Source organism: Podarcis melisellensis (genome assembly GCF_964234715.1).
Source record: "Podarcis melisellensis genome assembly, chromosome: 11".
Lineage (NCBI taxonomy): Eukaryota > Metazoa > Chordata > Lepidosauria > Squamata > Lacertidae > Podarcis > Podarcis melisellensis.
In genome coordinates, this window is record NC_138543.1 from 7,273,593 (window position 1) to 7,292,129 (window position 18,537).

At 40.2% G+C, this 18,537-nt stretch overlaps 1 protein-coding gene across 4 annotated transcripts in view; it reads right to left on the minus strand.

The window, feature by feature from the left end:
* AGTPBP1 (ATP/GTP binding carboxypeptidase 1) overlaps nt 1–18,537 on the minus strand; it is a 71,046-nt gene that overhangs the window by 16,348 nt on the left and 36,161 nt on the right. For 2 of the 4 annotated variants that reach the window (XM_081930395.1, XM_081930393.1), the window contains 9 exons: nt 17,395–17,572; nt 15,726–15,817; nt 14,523–14,639; nt 11,416–12,122; nt 10,430–10,468; nt 4,028–4,111; nt 941–1,027; nt 710–858; nt 12–99 (listed from right to left, as the gene is read on the minus strand). In XM_081930395.1, coding sequence (XP_081786521.1) covers nt 12–99; nt 710–858; nt 941–1,027; nt 4,028–4,111; nt 10,430–10,468; nt 11,416–12,122; nt 14,523–14,639; nt 15,726–15,817; nt 17,395–17,572 — 1,541 coding nt within the window. The remainder of the gene's footprint in view (nt 1–11; nt 100–709; nt 859–940; nt 1,028–4,027; nt 4,112–10,429; nt 10,469–11,415; nt 12,123–14,522; nt 14,640–15,725; nt 15,818–17,394; nt 17,573–18,537) is intronic. The other 2 variants (XM_081930396.1, XM_081930394.1) reach the window with 1 other exon arrangement.

An 18,537-nucleotide genomic window follows, 5' to 3' on the forward strand; every position in this document is an offset into this window, starting at 1 on the left:
GTTATACTTACTTGTAGTAACAAATATCAGTTCCTACACGAGTCCACCAGGGTCTGCCATTTAGTGCATCTTGAACAGAGTACATAAGGGGCTGCATACCTTCAAGCAAAATATATTACGTGATTCAACATGGTTGAAAGTACTGTATTCAGTGAAGAAATATACCCGTCTAGAGCAGGGCTCAGCAAACCTTTTCAGCAGGGGGCCGGTCCACTGTCCCTCAGCCCTTGGGGGGTGGGCGGACTATATTTTTTGGGGGGGATGAATGAATTCCTGTGCCCCACAAATAACCCAGAGATGCATTTTAAATAAAAGGACACATTCTACCCATGTAAAAACACGCTGACTGCCGGACCGTCAAATTTAGGTGATTGGGCTGGATCCGGCCCCTGGGCCTTAGTTTCCCTACCCATGGTTTAGCGAGCATAGAGTTAAAGGAAAGCATAACTTTTTAATCAAGGAAAATACCATCTAATATATTAAAAAGTTATCATTCTGCATTCTGAATATGCCAAGATAAATAATCAACTAAGCTTGAGTGTCATTTTGATTGCTAATAGTCGATAAAACTGTGTAACAATCTGACCCTTCAAAATATATATTTCTTTATCACTAGGGGGGAAAGCACTGTGAAGGTTTTGTACATCTGAATAAATCCACATTCTCCCTAGGCACTTCTTTTGAATAAGAGAAGAAAAACAGGTCTTACCATAATTAAACTGACTATTTGTCTTTTCACAGTTGATTATATTAAATCGGTAGGCAACACCTGCTCGCATTCCGCTGGCTTCGAAGTAAAACCACTGATGATAATGATTGCTGTTTATGTCAGAGTTCAGAATGAGATCATACTCATTTCTAAAGATGAACAGAAACAAGTCTTAAAATGAAGAACAGCTTCAAAATTAAAAACGAAGTAAAACAAATGAAAACATCTTACTTTCTGATCTGAATAACTTTGCGTAAATTTCCTGATTCAAATTTGGAGTTAAATTTCAGGACGTCTCCTTCATCTGGCACTGGACAGCTTAAAGAAATAAAATCACAGGGAAATGTAAGTTATATATATATATTTATCATTCCAATTTTATACTATACTATAAATATGGCTGGGTGCATATAATGAAGAGGGTGATGGATAATAAATAATAACAGTTCCTCCTTACGATGGCTACAAATAATCACTTTTAGTTATTCAGGGCTTCATATTCCTGGTTTCTTTTGAATCTGATTCAACCAATAAGGCAGAGCCTACAGGAGTTTGGATGTTGCTCATCAGTAGGATTATTCTAGGGTGTTTTTTTTTTTAAGGACCCCTGACCATTCGGTCCAGTCGTGGCCGACTCTGGGGTTGCGGCGCTCATCTCACTTTACTGGCCGAGGGAGCCGGCGTACAGCTTCCAGGTCATGTGGCTAGCAGGACAAAGCCGCTTCTGGCGAACCAGAGCAACGCACAGAAACGCCGTTTACCTTCCTGCTGGAGTGGTAGCTATTTATCTACTTGCACTTTGACGTGCTTTCGAACTGCTAGGTGGGCAGGAGCGGGGACAGAGCAACGGGAGCTCATCCCATGGCGGGGATTTGAACCGCGACCTTCTGATCAGCAAGCCCTAGGCTCTGTGGTTTAACCCACAGCGCCACCAGTGTCCCTATTCTAGGGTAAAGAACATCAACTGAAGTATCTATGTAATGCTCAGTGTCATAGAGCAGTCTTTCCCAGCCTGGTGGCCTTCCAGATGTTTTGGACTAGAACTCCCATCAGTCCCAGGCAGTATATGTCTGTGTTGACACAGCCACATGGAAGTTGTAGTCCAAAACATCTGAGGCTGGGAATGGCTGCCATACATTTTACTTTCCCCAACCTTTCTGGTCTTCTTACACAATAAGGTAGCACAACCCACCATGATGTGTGTTCACCAGAGAATAACATTTCTCCAATCTTATTCTCACTGAACTTACAAAGAGTTTGGCAAAAACCTCAAATGGATACCTGTTATTTGCAGAAATAAAATATCCAATTAACTCATTCAGGGATTTCCTTAAACCCAACAAAAATGTTTAAGAAGATGTTTAAATATTAGAGTAATCTTTGTTTCTCTTGGAGTGACTTCCAGTGGAGTCAACCTGCTGATGCAATAGACCTCTGCTCACACAAATGTTGGGGATCTCTGCAGCAGACTGCAGGAGGGGGCGTGCATAGCTACGGAGGGGAGGGAGAGGAAAGGGAAATCCCGTCACGTCCATTCATGTGACGTTGGAATCACCCATATGATTTCTTTAAAAAAGTTTCTTAACTTGACAAGAAATAATGGAGTAACACATTCCATATAAACAAGAATATGGGAATATTTGGCATAATGAATATCTAAGCGTGCAGTTAAATCGGCACACGTTAAGTTATTTAATTGCTTCAGTTTGCTGCTCTACTAGCTAAAAGTGGTGTTTTTCAAGTTTCCAAGGTGGAATAACTTGGAAGCTTTTATGGAGTTTGTCAAGGAGATGACTAGTAAGAGGCAGCGAAAGTACACTTTTAGAAGTTTGCTCACTAACGCCACTCTTTTTTTTTTACACGTATATCGATATTTATTAAAGTTTTCAATATTAATACAATAAAAAATCAAAAAGAAAAAATAACAAAAATACAAAAATAAAAATAATTAAAAACACACAAAGTTTCCATAACTTATTTTCCATTAACTTATTTCCCAGACCTCCTCATACCTCCCTCTTTTGTATTCCAATTCAAATTGTTAGTTCAGCAAATCCTTATCGATAAGTTTTAACCTGCTTCTAAACCTTTTTTTCCATATTCTCTTAAAACATTACAGCTGGAAACCGCTTAATTTCTATCCAACATCATTCTAACATTCATTAATTTTGCAGTGTTTCTGTAGAATTCTGTAGTGTCTTTGAATTTCTTCCAGTCTTTCTTCTTCCACTGACTCTTCTCCCTGGTCTCGGATTCTGCCAGTCATTTCTGCCAGTCCCATATAGTCTATCACCTTCATCTGCCATTCTTCCAGAGTGTCTTCCAGTACTTTGCAATGAGTATTCTTGCTGCTGTTGTAGCATACATAAAGAAAGTTCTATCCTTCTTTGACACCAATTGGCCGACCATGCCCAGGAGAAAGGCCTCTGGTTTCTTCAGGAAGGTATATTTAAATACCTTTTTCATTTCATTATATATCATCTCCCAGAAAGCCTTAATCCTTGGGCACGTCCACCAAAGGTGAAAGAATGTACCTTCATTTTCTTTACATTTCCAAGATTTATTATCGGGCAAATGATAAATTTTTGCAAGCTTGACTGGGGTCATGTACCACCTGTAAATCACTAACGCCACTCTTCACCTGCAGTGTGCATTTATAGGAGGGTGTTAGGTATTTTCAATTCACATTTCATGGACCAATGGCGAGTTACTTTCCCAGAATGCTCGGCAACCCACAAGTGCTTCATTGCAGACATAGAGAGGAACCTCAGCAGATAGGGAGGCATATACAGTCATAAATAGGCTTCAGGTTGAGCGCTTTCCGGTTGCACTCCGTGGCGACCCGGAAGTAATGGAGCGCGTCACTTCCGGGTTTCGCTGCATTTGCAGACGGTCAAAATGACATCACTAGCGTTTTGTTCGGGATGCGAACAGGGCTCCGGAATGGATCCCATTCACATCCCGCGGTACCACTGTAATGGGTTACATGAAGCTGCAAAATTTGAAACCGCTTGAAGTAAATATAATAGTAAATCAAATCAACCTATTTTACCAATTAATAAAGTGAGTTTTAGGTTCTTTTAATTCTTGTTTAAATGCAAACAATTACAACTGATATTTTAACTATAACTGCATCTCATTTGAGCAGGAATTAACTCCCAGAACTTTTACAACTATATGAATAGTCTAGAAAAGCAACCGGCTACCATAACCTCACTTTCTCATCAGCTGCATTTTCTTACTTATTTTCTATATGCATAAAGTAATTTAAAACGAAAGGAAAACAGTTAAAACAGGAACTTTACCTGTGAAACCTACCTGGGATTATCAAGGTCATACACAACTCTGTCTATGATATCATTAGGATGAATCAGCCTTTCAATATCTTGGGCAATTTTTGTCCTATAAAACAGAGAGAGCCCTTAACTCATGTTTCACAGTGAGAAAGGTACAACACCAGTTATTAAAAATACATTATAAGGTAAGGAAAGACCATCAGATGAGGTATCTAATTTTGCATAGAATGTGATTATCTATCTGGGGGACACATCCCAATTATTTTCCTTATGGAGAGAATCAACCTGTACAGAAGACATCAAAGATTCAAGATCAAATGTTGGATTCCTTTTCTTTCCAAAGTGCATAATATCAGATATCAATTATTATATCAATTAGTATTATTAGTTTAAAACTAATTAAGCTTTGAGAACAATTAAGTTATATTAGCAATTCATGCAATTACAGCTGAAGTAAATAAAGTTTCAAAAAGTACTGTGCAGTGATTGGGTTAGTGTGCGAGCTTCTCACCTACAAAAACCTCTACTTAAACATGAGGTTATAAATAAAACGTACACTTAATGCAAGATTAACCATGTGACACGACTATCATTTCTGCGAAAATAATTCTGTGCTCCCACTCTGTGGAGCATTATATCTGGTGCTTTTATTCTGCCATATATATATGCTGTAAGAACTCTTGAACCAGATGTACAAACATGTCCGTAACCATGTGCACAGGAGACACAAAATTCCCTACACAAATGTGTTGTCTATGTCAGAAAGAAATCTTCTTATGCCTCATGGCACAGAAAGCCTATGCAGTTGGAAATACCTGATCAGAAAAGTTGAACACCCTGGAAATTAGCTTTATTCAATAGCTAAATAGTAAAGAGTGAAAAGCACGTACAATAATAAAAACAAAGAGGCAGATTTTGACATTGAAATATATTTCTCAATTGCCATTCTGTGTCTGAAAATATATCCCGACTGGCCTTGATATGGGATGCAGAAGTTGTGCCAAAACAGAATGAAGTTATTGTGTGGTAAGCTGACAGTGTGAACAAAATGAACACCTATTGTAAACTATCATTCAGAAGACATATGGTGCACAGGCACCAAAATATAGAAATGAGTAGCTAAACTAATAACTAACATCTAATTCACAGCTTCACTCTTCTACTCTTGTCAAAAGTAATGTTTATACAATGTCAAGAAGGTAAGTTTAGAATTGTTAGCAAGTAAAACCTAGACACACTTGCCACAATTTAGTTTTTTTTTTAATGTCACCGTTAAGGACCCATCTGACTACTGACATTTTTTAAAGATCCATTGCTACAGAAATTAGTCTTATTTTCTCCATCAAGCCTAACTAGGCTCATACAAACTTGTTTCTTAAGACAAGCCTGATATTTAGGATTACAGGAATAATATAATGTAATAATAATGTATAATATAATGTAATGTATAATTTAATATGATGTTTGGAATTATTCTGGAAATAATGTTTTGTTTGATTCAGTTCTTATATATTAAAATTATCTTAGAATATTTCTTCCTCTACAACTAAACAAATCACTGACATACATATTCTAAGTTTGCTTCCCTGTTTATTTTATTATGCCTTAATATTTTCTGCATATTGGTAAGTGGCCCAGCTCGCACATAACACTAAGTCAAGGTTTGTTTAGCCAAAGTGTAATTTATTTGAATGTCTGAACCCAGCTTAGCAGACTAACCATGGTTTATTTTCCGGCAACAAACCACAATGTGAAACCATGAGTGGTGATTGACTTATGAAGTACAGTTTGCTTTAACTATGGCTTGGCACTATGTCTGAACACAATGTTGTTGTTGTTGTTTAGTCGTTTAGTCGTGTCCGACTCTTCGTGACCCCATGGACCAGAGAACGCCAGGCACCTCTGTCCTCTACTGCCTCCCGCAGTTGGGTCAAACTCATGCTGGTAGCCTCGAAAACACTATCCAACCATCTCGTCCTCTGTCGCCCCCTTCTCCTTGTGCCCTCCATCTTTCCCAACATCAGGGTCTTCTCCAGGGAGTCTTCTCTTCTCATGAGGTGGCCAAAGTACTGGAGCCTCAGCTTCACAATCTGTCCTTCCAGTGAGCACTCAGGGTTGATTTCCTTCAGTATGGAGAGGTTTGATCTTCTTGCAGTCCATGGGACTCTCAAGAGTCTCCTCCAGCACCATAATTCAAAAGCATCAATTCTTCGGCGATCAGCCTTCTTTATGGTCCAGCTCTCACTTCCATACATCACTACTGGGAAAACCATAGCTTTAACTATACGAACCTTTGTTGGCAAGGTGATGTCTCTACTTCTCAAGATGCTGTCTAGGCCTGTCATTGCCCTTCTCCCAAGAAGCAGGCGTCTTTTAATTTCGTGGCTGCTGTCACCATCTGCAGTGATCATTGAGCCCAAGAAAGTAAAATCTCTCACTACCTCCATTTCTTCCCCTTCTATTTGCCAGGAGGTGATGGGACCAGTGGCCAGGATCTTCGTTTTTTTGATGTTGAGCTTCAGACCATATTTTGCGCTCTCCTCTTTCACCCTCATTAAAAGGTTCTTTAATTCCTCCTCACTTTCTGCCATCAAGGTTGTGTCATCTGCATATCTGAGGTTGTTGATATTTCTTCCAGCAATCTTAATTCCGGCTAGGGATTCATCCAGCCCAGCCTTTCGCATGATGAATTCTGCATATAAGTTAAATAAGCAGGGAGACAAAATACAGCCTTGTCGTACTCCTTTCCCAATTTTGAACCAATCAGTTGTTCCATATCCAGTTCTAACTGTAGCTTCTTGTCCCACATAGAGATTTCTCAGGAGACAGATGAGGTGATCTGGCACTCCCATTTCTTTAAGAACTTGCCATAGTTTGCCGTGGTCGACACAGTCAAAGGCTTTTGCATAGTCAATGAAGCAGAAGTAGATGTCTTTCTGGAACTCTCTAGCTTTCTCCATAATCCAGCGCATGTTTGCAATTTGGTCTCTGGTTCCTCTGCCACTTCTAAATCCAGCTTGCACTTCTGGGAGTTCTCGGTCCACATACTGCTTGAGCCTTCCTTGTAGAATTTTAAGCATAACCTTGCTAGCGTGTGAAATGAGTGCAATTGTGCGGTAGTTGGAGCATTCTTTGGCACTGCCCTTCTTTGGGATTGGGATGTAGACTGATCTTCTCCAATCTTCTGGCCACTGCTGAGTTTTCCAAACTTGCTGGCATATTGAGTGTAGCACCTTAACAGCATCATCTTTTAAGATTTTAAATAGTTCAGCTGGAATACCGTCACTTCCACTGGCCTTGTTATTTGCAGTGCTTTCTAAGGCCCATTTGACTTCACTCTCCAGGATGTCTGGCTCAAGGTCAGCAACCACACTATCTGGGGTATATGGGACATCCATTTCTTTCTGGTATAATTCCTCTGTGTATTCTTGCCACCTCTTCTTGATGTCTTCTGCTTCTGTTAGGTCCTTTCCACTTTTGTCCTTTATTATGGAAATCTTTGTACGAAATGTTCCTTTCATATCTCCAATTTTCTTGAACAGATCTCTGGTTCTTCCCATTCTATTGCTTTCCTCTATTTCTTTGCATTGCTCGTTTAAGAAGGTCTTCTTGTCTCTCCTTGCTATTCTTTGGAAATCTGCATTCAATTTCCTGTATCTTTCACCATCTCCCTCGCATTTTGCTTGCCTTCTCTCCCCCGCTATTTGTAAGGCCTCATTGGACAGCCACTTTGCTTTCTTGCATTTCCTTTTCATTGGGATGGTTTTCGTTGCTGCCTCCTGTATAATGTTACGAGCCTCCATCCATAGTTCTTCAGGCACTCTGTCCACCAAATCTAAATCCTTAAACCTGTTCCTCACTTCCACTGTGTATTCATAAGGGATTTGACTTAGATTGTATCTTACCGGCCCAGTGGTTTTTCCTACTTTCTTCAGTTTAAGCTTGAATTTTGCTATAAGAAGCTGATGATCTGAGCCACAGTCAGCTCCAGGTCTTGTTTTTGCTGACTGTATAGAGCTTCTCCATCTTTGGCTGCAGAGAATATAATCAATCTGATTTCGATGCTGCCCATCTGGTGATGTCCATGTGTAGAGTCGTCTCTTGTGTTGTTGGAAAAGCGTGTTTGTGATAACCAGCTTGTTCTCTTGACAGAACTCTATTAGCCTTTGCCCTGCTTCGTTTTGATCTCCAAGGCCAAACTTGCCAGTTGTTCCTTTTATCTCTTGACTCCCTACTTTAGCATTCCAATCCCCTATGATGAGAAGAACATCCTTCTTTGGTGTCACTTCTATAAGGTGTTGTAAGTCTTCATAGAATTGGTCAATTTCAGTTTCTTCAGCACCAGTAGTTGGTGCATAAACTTGGATTACTGTGATGTTAAAAGGTCTGCCTTGGATTCGTATCGAGATCATTCTATCATTTTTGAGATTGCATCCCAGTACAGCCTTCGCCACTCTTTTGTTGACTATGAGGGCCACTCCATTTCTTTTACGGGTTTCTTGCCCACAGTAGTAGATATGATGGTCATCCGAACTGAATTCACCCATTCCCGTCCATTTTAGTTCACTGATGCCCAGGATGTCAATATTTATTCTTGCCATCTCATTTTTGACCACCTCCAACTTACCCAGGTTCATGGTTCTTACATTCCAGGTTCCTATGCAATATTTTTCTTTACAGCATTGGACTTTCCTTTCGCTTCCAGGCATATCCGCAACTGAGCGTCCTTTCGGCTTTGGCCCAGCCGCTTCATCAGCTCTGGATCTACTTGTACTTGCCCTCCGCTCTTCCCCAGTAGCATGTTGGACGCCTTCCGACCTGAGGGGCTCATCTTCCAGCGTCGTAACTTTTATATGCCTGTTGTCTTTGTCCATGGAGTTTTCTTGGCAGGGATACTGGAGTGGCTTGCCGGTTCCTCCTCCAGGTGGATCACGTTTGGTCAAAACTCTCCACTATGACCTGTTCATCTTGGGTGCACTGCTCGGCATAGTACATAGCTTCTCTGAGTTCTTCAAGCCCCTTCGCCACGGCAAGGCAGTGATCCATGAAGGGGCTGAACACAATAGATATGGCCTGTTTGGCAACTCCACCTCGGTACATTCCAGGTTACAAAGGTAGATGGCAATGGCAACTTTTTGTTTGTGTGTGTGGTTTTTGTTTTTTTTTTAAAAAAAAGCTTAATTTGTTTGCTTCTCTGCAAGATGGCCCTTGGCTTGTTGAACAAACCATAGTTCAGCATTCTGTAAACACAGTCATTATATTAAAATAGTTTCAGAAGGAAAGTAGGAAAAAACACATCTTTTAATGGAATAGTTTTGCACATGCTTTCAAAATCTACTTGTGACGCTAGTCAATTCAATTTTTGGGGGGAAATCATCTTACCTATTTTTTTCTCAATACCAGAGACCAACATTATCTGATTTGGGGGTATTGCCAAGACCTGAAAAATAGTATTAAGCTAGACACTGAATATCTCTCAGTGGTCAAGTTGTAATTACACTTATTTATTATTTTGGAACTTTGGTTCTTTAGAGCCATGACTAACTAACAAACAGAAGGGTCAACACTTCTAGTACATCTTTGAATCTTTCACTCACTGAACGTACAGTGCAAGGCAAACCAAATCTTTAACTATGAATGTTGCTACATTTATCTGTAACTTGCACAATGTTAACATGAAATTCTCTGGAACTGTTATGAATGTGGTGCTGGAATCTTAGTTGTCACTGCATTTGTAACTGCACAAAACACATGCAACAAGAAGGAGTAATGTTGAACCAAAACTGAGGTGCAGAGGGCATCTCCAACGCATTTTCTAGCTCTGGCCCTTCCGGTAGCAAATGTAACCTGATCTAATTTGTAAGGCAAACACTTCCTTTCAGGTAATAATCTGAGGTACAGTCCACCTTCACAATAATGTAATCCTTGTTGTAGTCAAATTCTAACCTTAAACACAGAACCAAGAATGACAGCACAAAAATGTTTAAAGATGAGGACATCAGAACATGTGCATCTGGTGCCCTATGAAAAAAAGAAAGCAGGGTCTTAACGTTCCCCAAAGTCTTTCTGAGTGTTTTGTGAACAAATGACCAGCATCAGTTGCTCTACTTATCTGCACACCATGCTGGGACTCTGGAATGACTGTAGATTCTACGTAGCACCACACCACAAGCTTTAGTAGCAATTCACACTGTGTATTAGAGCAACCCCATGTGTTTTTGACATTATGAAAAAGAAAGGAAGATTTTGAAAGAGAAGAGAGAAACCAAGATCATTTTTTTAAAAAATTGATCTTCTGCCCTATCAATTTAGAATAAGGTTCAAGGAAACTGCACACACCCATTCACTGCCAACTATTGCCAAAAAGGAGTTCAAGAGACCCCGATGTTATGAAGGAGAAATATCCAATATTTCTTTCACATACATCAGAGTTCGCATGTGACTGCCAGCCATTCTCTTCTTCCTTGTGGAAGAAAGGGAATAAAGTTTGAGATTATGAAACACCTGTGAAGTCCAACTCCTTTTTTTTTCTTTTTCACAACAACAGAACTTAGCATTAACATAGTACTTTAGCATGTTCACGGCAATTTATATACATTAACCCAGTAAGCTATACCACCTCCCTGTGAAACAGGTTGTTGTTATAATCAAACACTGCAAATAAAGAAACTGAAGCTAACAGATTACTTAGGTTCATGGCAGAATGAGAGCTACTGCATACATCTATCTCCTGCTTTATATATATACTTCAGAATATTTATTTCAAGTTCTCAGTGGGCTTCATTATTGTTAAGGGGGGAAGGAGCTTAAGAGAAAACAAAATTCTGCGTTCAATAAACATTCTCCTGTATTAGCTAAGAGCAATAGTCACAAAGGGAGTTGCCACTCATGGAACAGGGTGTTATCAGTTCTTTACTTCCTCTGTAGCCCTTCTAAATCCCCAAAGACAGTTTCAGGGAGGTTCGCATTGTGGGGGGAATTAGTCTGAATTGTGGGGGATATAGGGGGAAATGGCCTCCTCTGCACTGGCTCAAAGTCTCTTCCATTCACAAAAAAAATCCTCTGTATTAAACCCAACAAAATTTTATTTAACTTTACTGTTCACAGTACATTTATACCTCGTGTTCAATATGCTTCAGGCTGAATGTTTTCAGGTTGTGTTCCACGGCGACCCGGAAGTAACGGAATGGGTTACTTCCGGGTTTCGCCGCTCGCGCATGCGCAGACGCTCAAGACGACGTCACGCGCACGTGTAGAAGCAGCGAATTGCGACACACGTAGATGTGGGTTGCGTTCTGCTCAGGATGCAAACGGGGCTCCGGAACGGATCCCGTTCGGATCCAGAGGTACCACTGTAAATCGTAGCTTGAGATGATCCTTGAAACGTGTTAAGAGAAATTGGAAACTCACCTCTGCACACCGTAAGGCCTTTCAAGAATAGGCTCTTTAAACGGAGGTGGAAAGTGTCCGAAATAATCAGGATAAGCCACTTCTGAATATTCAGGAACAGACTTCGTATTTTTCACTACCTCAATATAAAGTTCTGGGTCGTGGAGTTGTAACTTATCAGGCGCCTCCAGCATCACTTGCTCTCCCATCGAAATGGAACAGGAAATTTCCTCCTCTTCAGGCTCCGCTCCAGAACAGCACAGCTTCCCCAGCTGGACAGACCGTCCTTCAAACAACACACTTCCGCAGGATGAAGCGTGTTGAAAAGGTTTATTACAGGCAACTTCACTGAGGCTAGTTTTACACTCTTTTTTGGTCATGGCCCTTGTACTATAAGAGTGCTCATTTTTGGAAGCATTTTGCAACGAAATTCTGTCAAAGTCTCTAACTATTTCATGGTTTAGGCACTGGCATGATGAGAACAATTTCTTGCGATCGCTTTGATTCTGTAAGCTATTGTCCGTGTTGCTATCACGGTTTACCAGACCCAAAAAGATGGGTCTTTTGTTACAGTCCTCTGTTTGTAGAGGAGGGCCCTCGTTCACGGGAATTTCTGTTGCAGGGTTTGCTGGAGATGGCTCCTCTCCAGCGGTAGGGACAACAATAGGCCCGCCTAGGGTTACATTGGGTGAAAAAGGCTTTGGTTCCTTGGAAACTAAGTCACACTCCTTAACATTAAGGAGAGAAAGGAAAAAAGAGAAGGGAAAATCATTATTTAGACACTTGATTTAACAATGCATAAATAACACCAAAACTCCTGCCCAGAGACCTTACAGTCTTAAGTTTTCAAAAGTGGAAGAAGGGAGAAACTTCCAGGCAACAGCAGCAGAATACCTAGAAGCAGAATAAAAAAGGAGGCGCCAAATGCAGGTGAACTTGTTTGCAAAAACAAGCAGAATGTGAAAAAAATGAGACTAGAGATGTATTTCTAAAGAGCTTACACACTAATGCAGAAATGGAAAAGGAATCACTTTACAAGCATAAGGAACAATTTAGCAATAGGTACAAATAGCAAATATCTTATCTTACATATTATTATTATTATTATTAATACCCCGCCCTCCCCAGCCAAGGCCGGGCTCATTTCTGAGAAGGAAAAGAGTAGATCCTGACAACAGGCTACATTCAGGGAAAGAGAATATCCTGAGTCTGACAGCAAAGGGTATGCTGGACTTTGGCAGGACATGAAGAGCCCCACCATTGGCAAGATCAGTTTGTTATCTTTAGATTTAAAAATTCACTCAGGAGCCGCTTCCAGTAAGATGCGAAATAGGACAGGGGATGAAAAAGAAGTGGAGAGAAAAAGAAAAGAGTCAGCAATATAAAGGTGCTTGGTGAAGCCATAGGAACAAAATGGAAAAATAAGGTCAAAAGACCGTTAAAGTAGGGGAAATCATCAGAAAGGGACAGCACTCAGAAAGACATCGAGAGAAGCAGGAAGAAAAAGTGTCACAGAAACCAAAGACACAATTAACAAATTAACAAAAGCAGCAGATAGCTGAAGAAGGAATGCTGAGAAGAAACAATTAGCTGGAAAAGGGTTATTAGAAATCTTGGTTACAGTGCATTCCATTAAGTGAAGGCCATTCATTCAAGGAGTCACGCAGGGAAGATGAAAGGGTAGCAGCAAAAGAAAAAGGGAGGTCTAATTAGGTGTTTTTCTTTCAACAAGCCTGAAATCAGATGAGTAGAAAGTGAGCAATGTTATGAAGAAAAAGGAGGGGCATGCTAAGGAAGTGTCAAAAGAGGCATTCTAACAGCTTATGGCAAAGGAGGATGCTGTTCCCTCCAGATGTTTCTGACTCCAACTCCCACCATCCCTGACCATTGGCCCTGCTATGTGGGGCTGATGGGGAGTTGGAGTCAATCAAGACCTGGGGGGCATCACACGGACTATCCCTGCCTTAAGATCTCCACTTTAACTTACAGAAAGCCTCTCCTCCTTCCGGAGGGGAGGGGTTGTGACCGGGAGATGATTCCTGCGTCATGCAGGGGGCGTTCGGCCCCCTGCCCTCATGTTCGCTGGCGCGCCACGCCCCCCCCCCCCGGCTGGGCAACCAATCGGGTGCCACCGGGGAGATGTGGTTTAGCCGCTCAAATGCGGCCGTGCCAGCTCTCCCCGCCATTCGCTCCCGATCTACCGCGTGTCACCCACCCACCACTCCCTCTAGGGCGTAGCTTCTCTCTTGGCCTTGCTATGGACCCATGATTGGTCGCCCAGGTTGCCCAGGGGGCCTGGTAGGAGTTTTTTCCAATTGGCAAATTGGCACCGGCCTCTTGGTTTTTTTCGCCTACCTCATAGCAATCGTCACAACTTTCTTGGTATTTGGCAGTTAGGCACTGGAATGTGTTGTTGGTGTATGGAAAGGCAAGGTGTGGCCATCGCCTACCCCTTCACTTTTGGGTATTCCGTTAAAGGAATCCGGTGGTCGTGGATCCTGTCCGATGCCCGTGTGGCGGGGGGCCATGGCACGACCCCCGGTGACATCAGGGGAGAGCATCAACAGGCTCTCCCTACTGGTGGTTAAACCCTCAGCAGACTCACCCCTCTCTGAGTGGGTGGAGTCAAATTGTCTGTGGTCCAATGCCTAAGCCAATACCTTCTCACATGCTGTAATCAATAAAGTTGTGGCCTTTTTCTTGCCCATTAACCTAATATACTGTGTCCATGTGTCTTTATTCCCCAAGCGGGGATCAGGTCCTCGAATCACAAATGTGCAGGTTTATTTACAGGTAGAAACCAATTCATATGGGGGTTCTGTTCCCAGCCCCTGCGAACATCGGTGGAATGTGAATAAGCATGCCCCATTCTGCCTTCTTCTGGGTACCAAAGGGCCTGCATGTCAGCAATATTGTGTCAACTGGACACACCTAAAATGGTTTCTGCTTGTACTTACTGTGGCAATTCATTTTCTTTCTCCAGTTCAGTTGTTTGAATAGCAACTCTGCAAGCTTTGAACGCTGATTTGTATTTCAATAGAAGTAGCAGCCAAATAAAACGCATCTTAGCAAGACTCCCAAACTATGCTTTTATTATTATTATTCTTTAAAGATATCAATGTCTGTACCTGAAAGTCCTCTATAAGTTCTGGGAAGAACTGTTCATACATTTTCAGATCTTCCACTGATCGCCCCAATTCCTGCTTTGGTTTCAGTTTGTTGATATCAGTCTCTATGTCATCATTCTGTAGGGAGGAAGTGAACTTGCATTACTAAAAGATTTGTGGGATACATGATACAATTTCCAGTTTAAGGTTACTGAGAATGTCTAGTATTTTCTTCATACTGCAAATAAGGTTCTTTTGCACCTCAAGAGAAAATACACAAAAGCTCTTATTGACTGGTAAGCTGATACTGGAATGGATCCCAAAAGAAGGAATCTTCCTCCGTTCAACCCACTGAAATGATTTTACAACAAGATGCTAACGTACTGGTTAATGCCCTGATTTGTTGGAAGTGTTGTGATGCATTGTGAGGAAAAATATACACAGATAATGATCAAATGAAGAGAAGAGAAGCTTCCTTTGTCACACAGTATGGGGATGGTTGGAGACGGGGGGCTAATATGCAGAATGATGTTGGGTTGTGGCTTCCATGTATATATCACTACCCCCTATCCACACATTGAGAGTTCAGACAAATGACTATCTGCAGAAATACTGTAAAATTAATGGATGTTAAAATGATGTTGGATTGAAAATAAGTGGCATTAGCAACAAAGTTAATAAGAATATGCAAAAATGAATTTATAATGGATGAAAATATAGAGTTATAAAATGTGATGATATAGAGTTAAGATAAATGAAAGAGGGTAAGGATTTCTGATTTGATTATGTAAATGGGAATACAAGAAGGGGAAGTGTGAGGAGGTCAAAGAAACAAGCAAATGAGTTTAAAGTTATGAAAAACGGATTTGTTTTTTAATTTTTTTCTTATTTTCTTTTTGCCTTTTGTATGTTGTATTTTTAATTTTCTTTTTTCATGTATTTTTGTATTCATATTTTTGGAAAACTTTAATAAATATTTCTTTTAAAAAAAAAGAGAGTGTGTTCAGACAAATGGCTCAACGCGCATTTTCAAAATGCTTTGCTTGGAACAAGACAATGCAACACCTGTCCCTTCCCCGGCCGTTTTTACAATTAATTCACAAGCATATTTATGATTTGAAAAACAAGCATATTTATGATTTGATGCACACAAAAGCAATTTTTCTGAAAGCTAATGAAAATAATTGCACAATATCTGAGTAGTATGCCCTCAGTTCCACTAACCTTAAAATCTATGTCATCTTCATTATCATTTTCAATCTCAGACTCTGTTTCGGCGTCATCATTGTCATCACTTTCATCTACTACGTCATCCACTGTGATATAAAATGCTCTATAAGTAGGGCAGATGTACGTTTTCTACAACATGTACATCCCAGAAAAGAAATGATGCATGTGAAACTTTTCACTCTCCAACTGAAACCTAATACTACTTATGAAATTAAATGAGACCACATGCTGCATATGTAATTACACAGATTCTCAATGTTACAGAAACAAATCTGTTACACATAAGAGGACATGAACAATGTAAGGCAGAACAGCTAAGGCTATGCAAGCTATCGAAAGCTGTTCTCTGTATCATCCAGAGAGTAGAAAGAAATCTGGTAGCACTCTAGCATCCTTGAATAAGGCACCTCAAGTAGAAGCCCAGGGGAGTACAGAATAGAATGATGGCTTATGTAACTGTTCCTATACAGGATTATTTAAATATGAACAAATTCGGCAGTTTTACAGCAAGGCCTTTTAAGGGTGGAATTACATTTATCTTGACAAAAGCATGCTCCAAAACCTGCATTGGTTGTGAGTCCTGCAAGACCTGTTCCCTGCCTTGCAGGCCTTTTTCCACCTGGCCTGGGAGGGAGGGGCCCGGACTGACTCCAGCTACAAAAGCTGAGGCTGCTAACCAGACTCTTGGGCTGGGGCAATGCTTCAGGGAGTGTGTTGCGGGCAGTGGTGGTTGTTGTTACTTATTTATTTTTTTGGTATCTTTATGTTTAGTGAAAATTCTTCAATTTGGTTGTGTACATTTTGATGTGTTTTATTTATTGTTTAGGACTGCATTTGTTATATTTGTAATTATGTAAATGTTTTTCAGGTTATAAGCCACCTTGAACATAGTTTGAACTAGGGAAAGGTGGCATACAAAGAAAATTATGTATGTGTGCATGCATGCATGCAATGCAGATTCAGGAAAAGTTGTATTTGTGAGAAAAATAGCCTGTGGGCTTAACCCATTCCATACCCACCATTTCTACCAAAGTGTATGTCTTTAATTCATGAATGGCAGCACAACTTTTTATTTTAGATACACTTCAAGAAGACCATACACATGGCTGTACACTAGACAATACTCCCCAATGCACCCATTCATTGTCAACCTCAAACCTTAAGTGGATGAAGTGTGAAAGTACTTTCACTTCTGAGATACACAAGCAAATTATAATTTTAATGTTTTGAATGCTGGATTAATAAAATGAATTCAGGATATACAGCACACATTTTCAGACTCATTCTTTTGGATCTGTCAGGCTTGTTATACATTCTAAAGATTTCAAAAGGCAACAAACTTTGTTGCAGAATTTATCTTTGTGTTTTTGATTTTACTTAATCAAAATGAAAACTGAGGTGTCACATTTTGGTCTATTTATGAGGCATAAATTTCAAGCATCTAAATATATAATCTTTTCTTTAAAAGGGGGATATAAGGTTGTTGGTTTTTTTTAAAAAAATAAAATAACGACATTCTGCATTGAACTGTGTAGTATTATGACTTCAATAGTAGGCTGCTAGAACAACCAGATAATTGTAAGCTTCTGTGTCTATGTTTTTCCCTAATTATCATAGGAAAGCAGATATACACAAGACCATGATGTTTCAAAATTAAGCATACCTTCAGGAGGCAAACTATACAGCTGATACACTGGACCATTAACAGGGATGACAGGTAGTTGGAAATGGAAAGCACTTTTAATGGTTGGCAGTGGAAGACGGTTTTTAGGATAACATTTTCTCATGATTAGACTGGATGTGTTGACCAGTGGATCAAGCGTCCTTACCGCAAGGCATTCCTAGTACAATAAACAAGCATTATAAAACAAAGCACTGCATGTCAAATAATTTCACTGTTTGTGCACTATAGTTTTACTGGGGTAAAATGCTAGGAATAGGAACTCTTGAAGAAATCTCTTCATTTTATGATGGAATATTTGTCTTGATTATGTATTGTCATTATTAATATACACATACCTTCAAATGATCTAAGCCAGGCATGGCCAAGCTTGGCCCTCCAGATGTTTTGGGACTACAATTCCCATCATCCCTGGCCACTGGTCCTGTTAGCTAGGGATGATGGGAGTTGTAGTCCCAAAACATCTAGAGGGCCAAGTTTAGCCATGCCTGATCTAAGCAGTTCACATAGACAATATACAGAATACAATAAAAGACAGTTACAGATACAAATCACAAACTTAAGTATATAATAGAGTAAACTTAGAATGGAGATAAAATGCAGTCTAATCAAAGCCTGAGAAAAAAAGAAAGTTTTCAGTAAGTGTTGGAAAAATATATAAATTTGGTGCCTGTGCAACACATACAGGGATAGAGCTCCAAAGAATAGGAACTACCAACCCAAATTTCAGTGACACATAACTGCTAACTGCCACATAACCGTGGGGCTTGGAGTTATCAGTAAAAATAGTAGCATAACTCTAGTGAAATGAACATCATTCATGAACTATTGCTCAAGTTCAAAGGGCGCCATAGCCCAAGGAAGTTGGGAAAGAACAAGGTAAATCTCATGTCCTCCTGATACAAGGTAGAGATGCTGGAATCACTGAAGCACAACTGTTAATGGAATTAAAATCAAAGTTCAAGCAGCAAGCAAGTTCTTCCACTAGAAATGACTGCAGTTTACCAACATACTGCAAAATGTTGCAAAGGACATATGTTCAGTCTTGGTTCAAATGCTTCTGCATAAAGTCTATGACCAAATTCCCGATTACGTATATTAGCCAACTTCAAGTAGGTCAAGCAC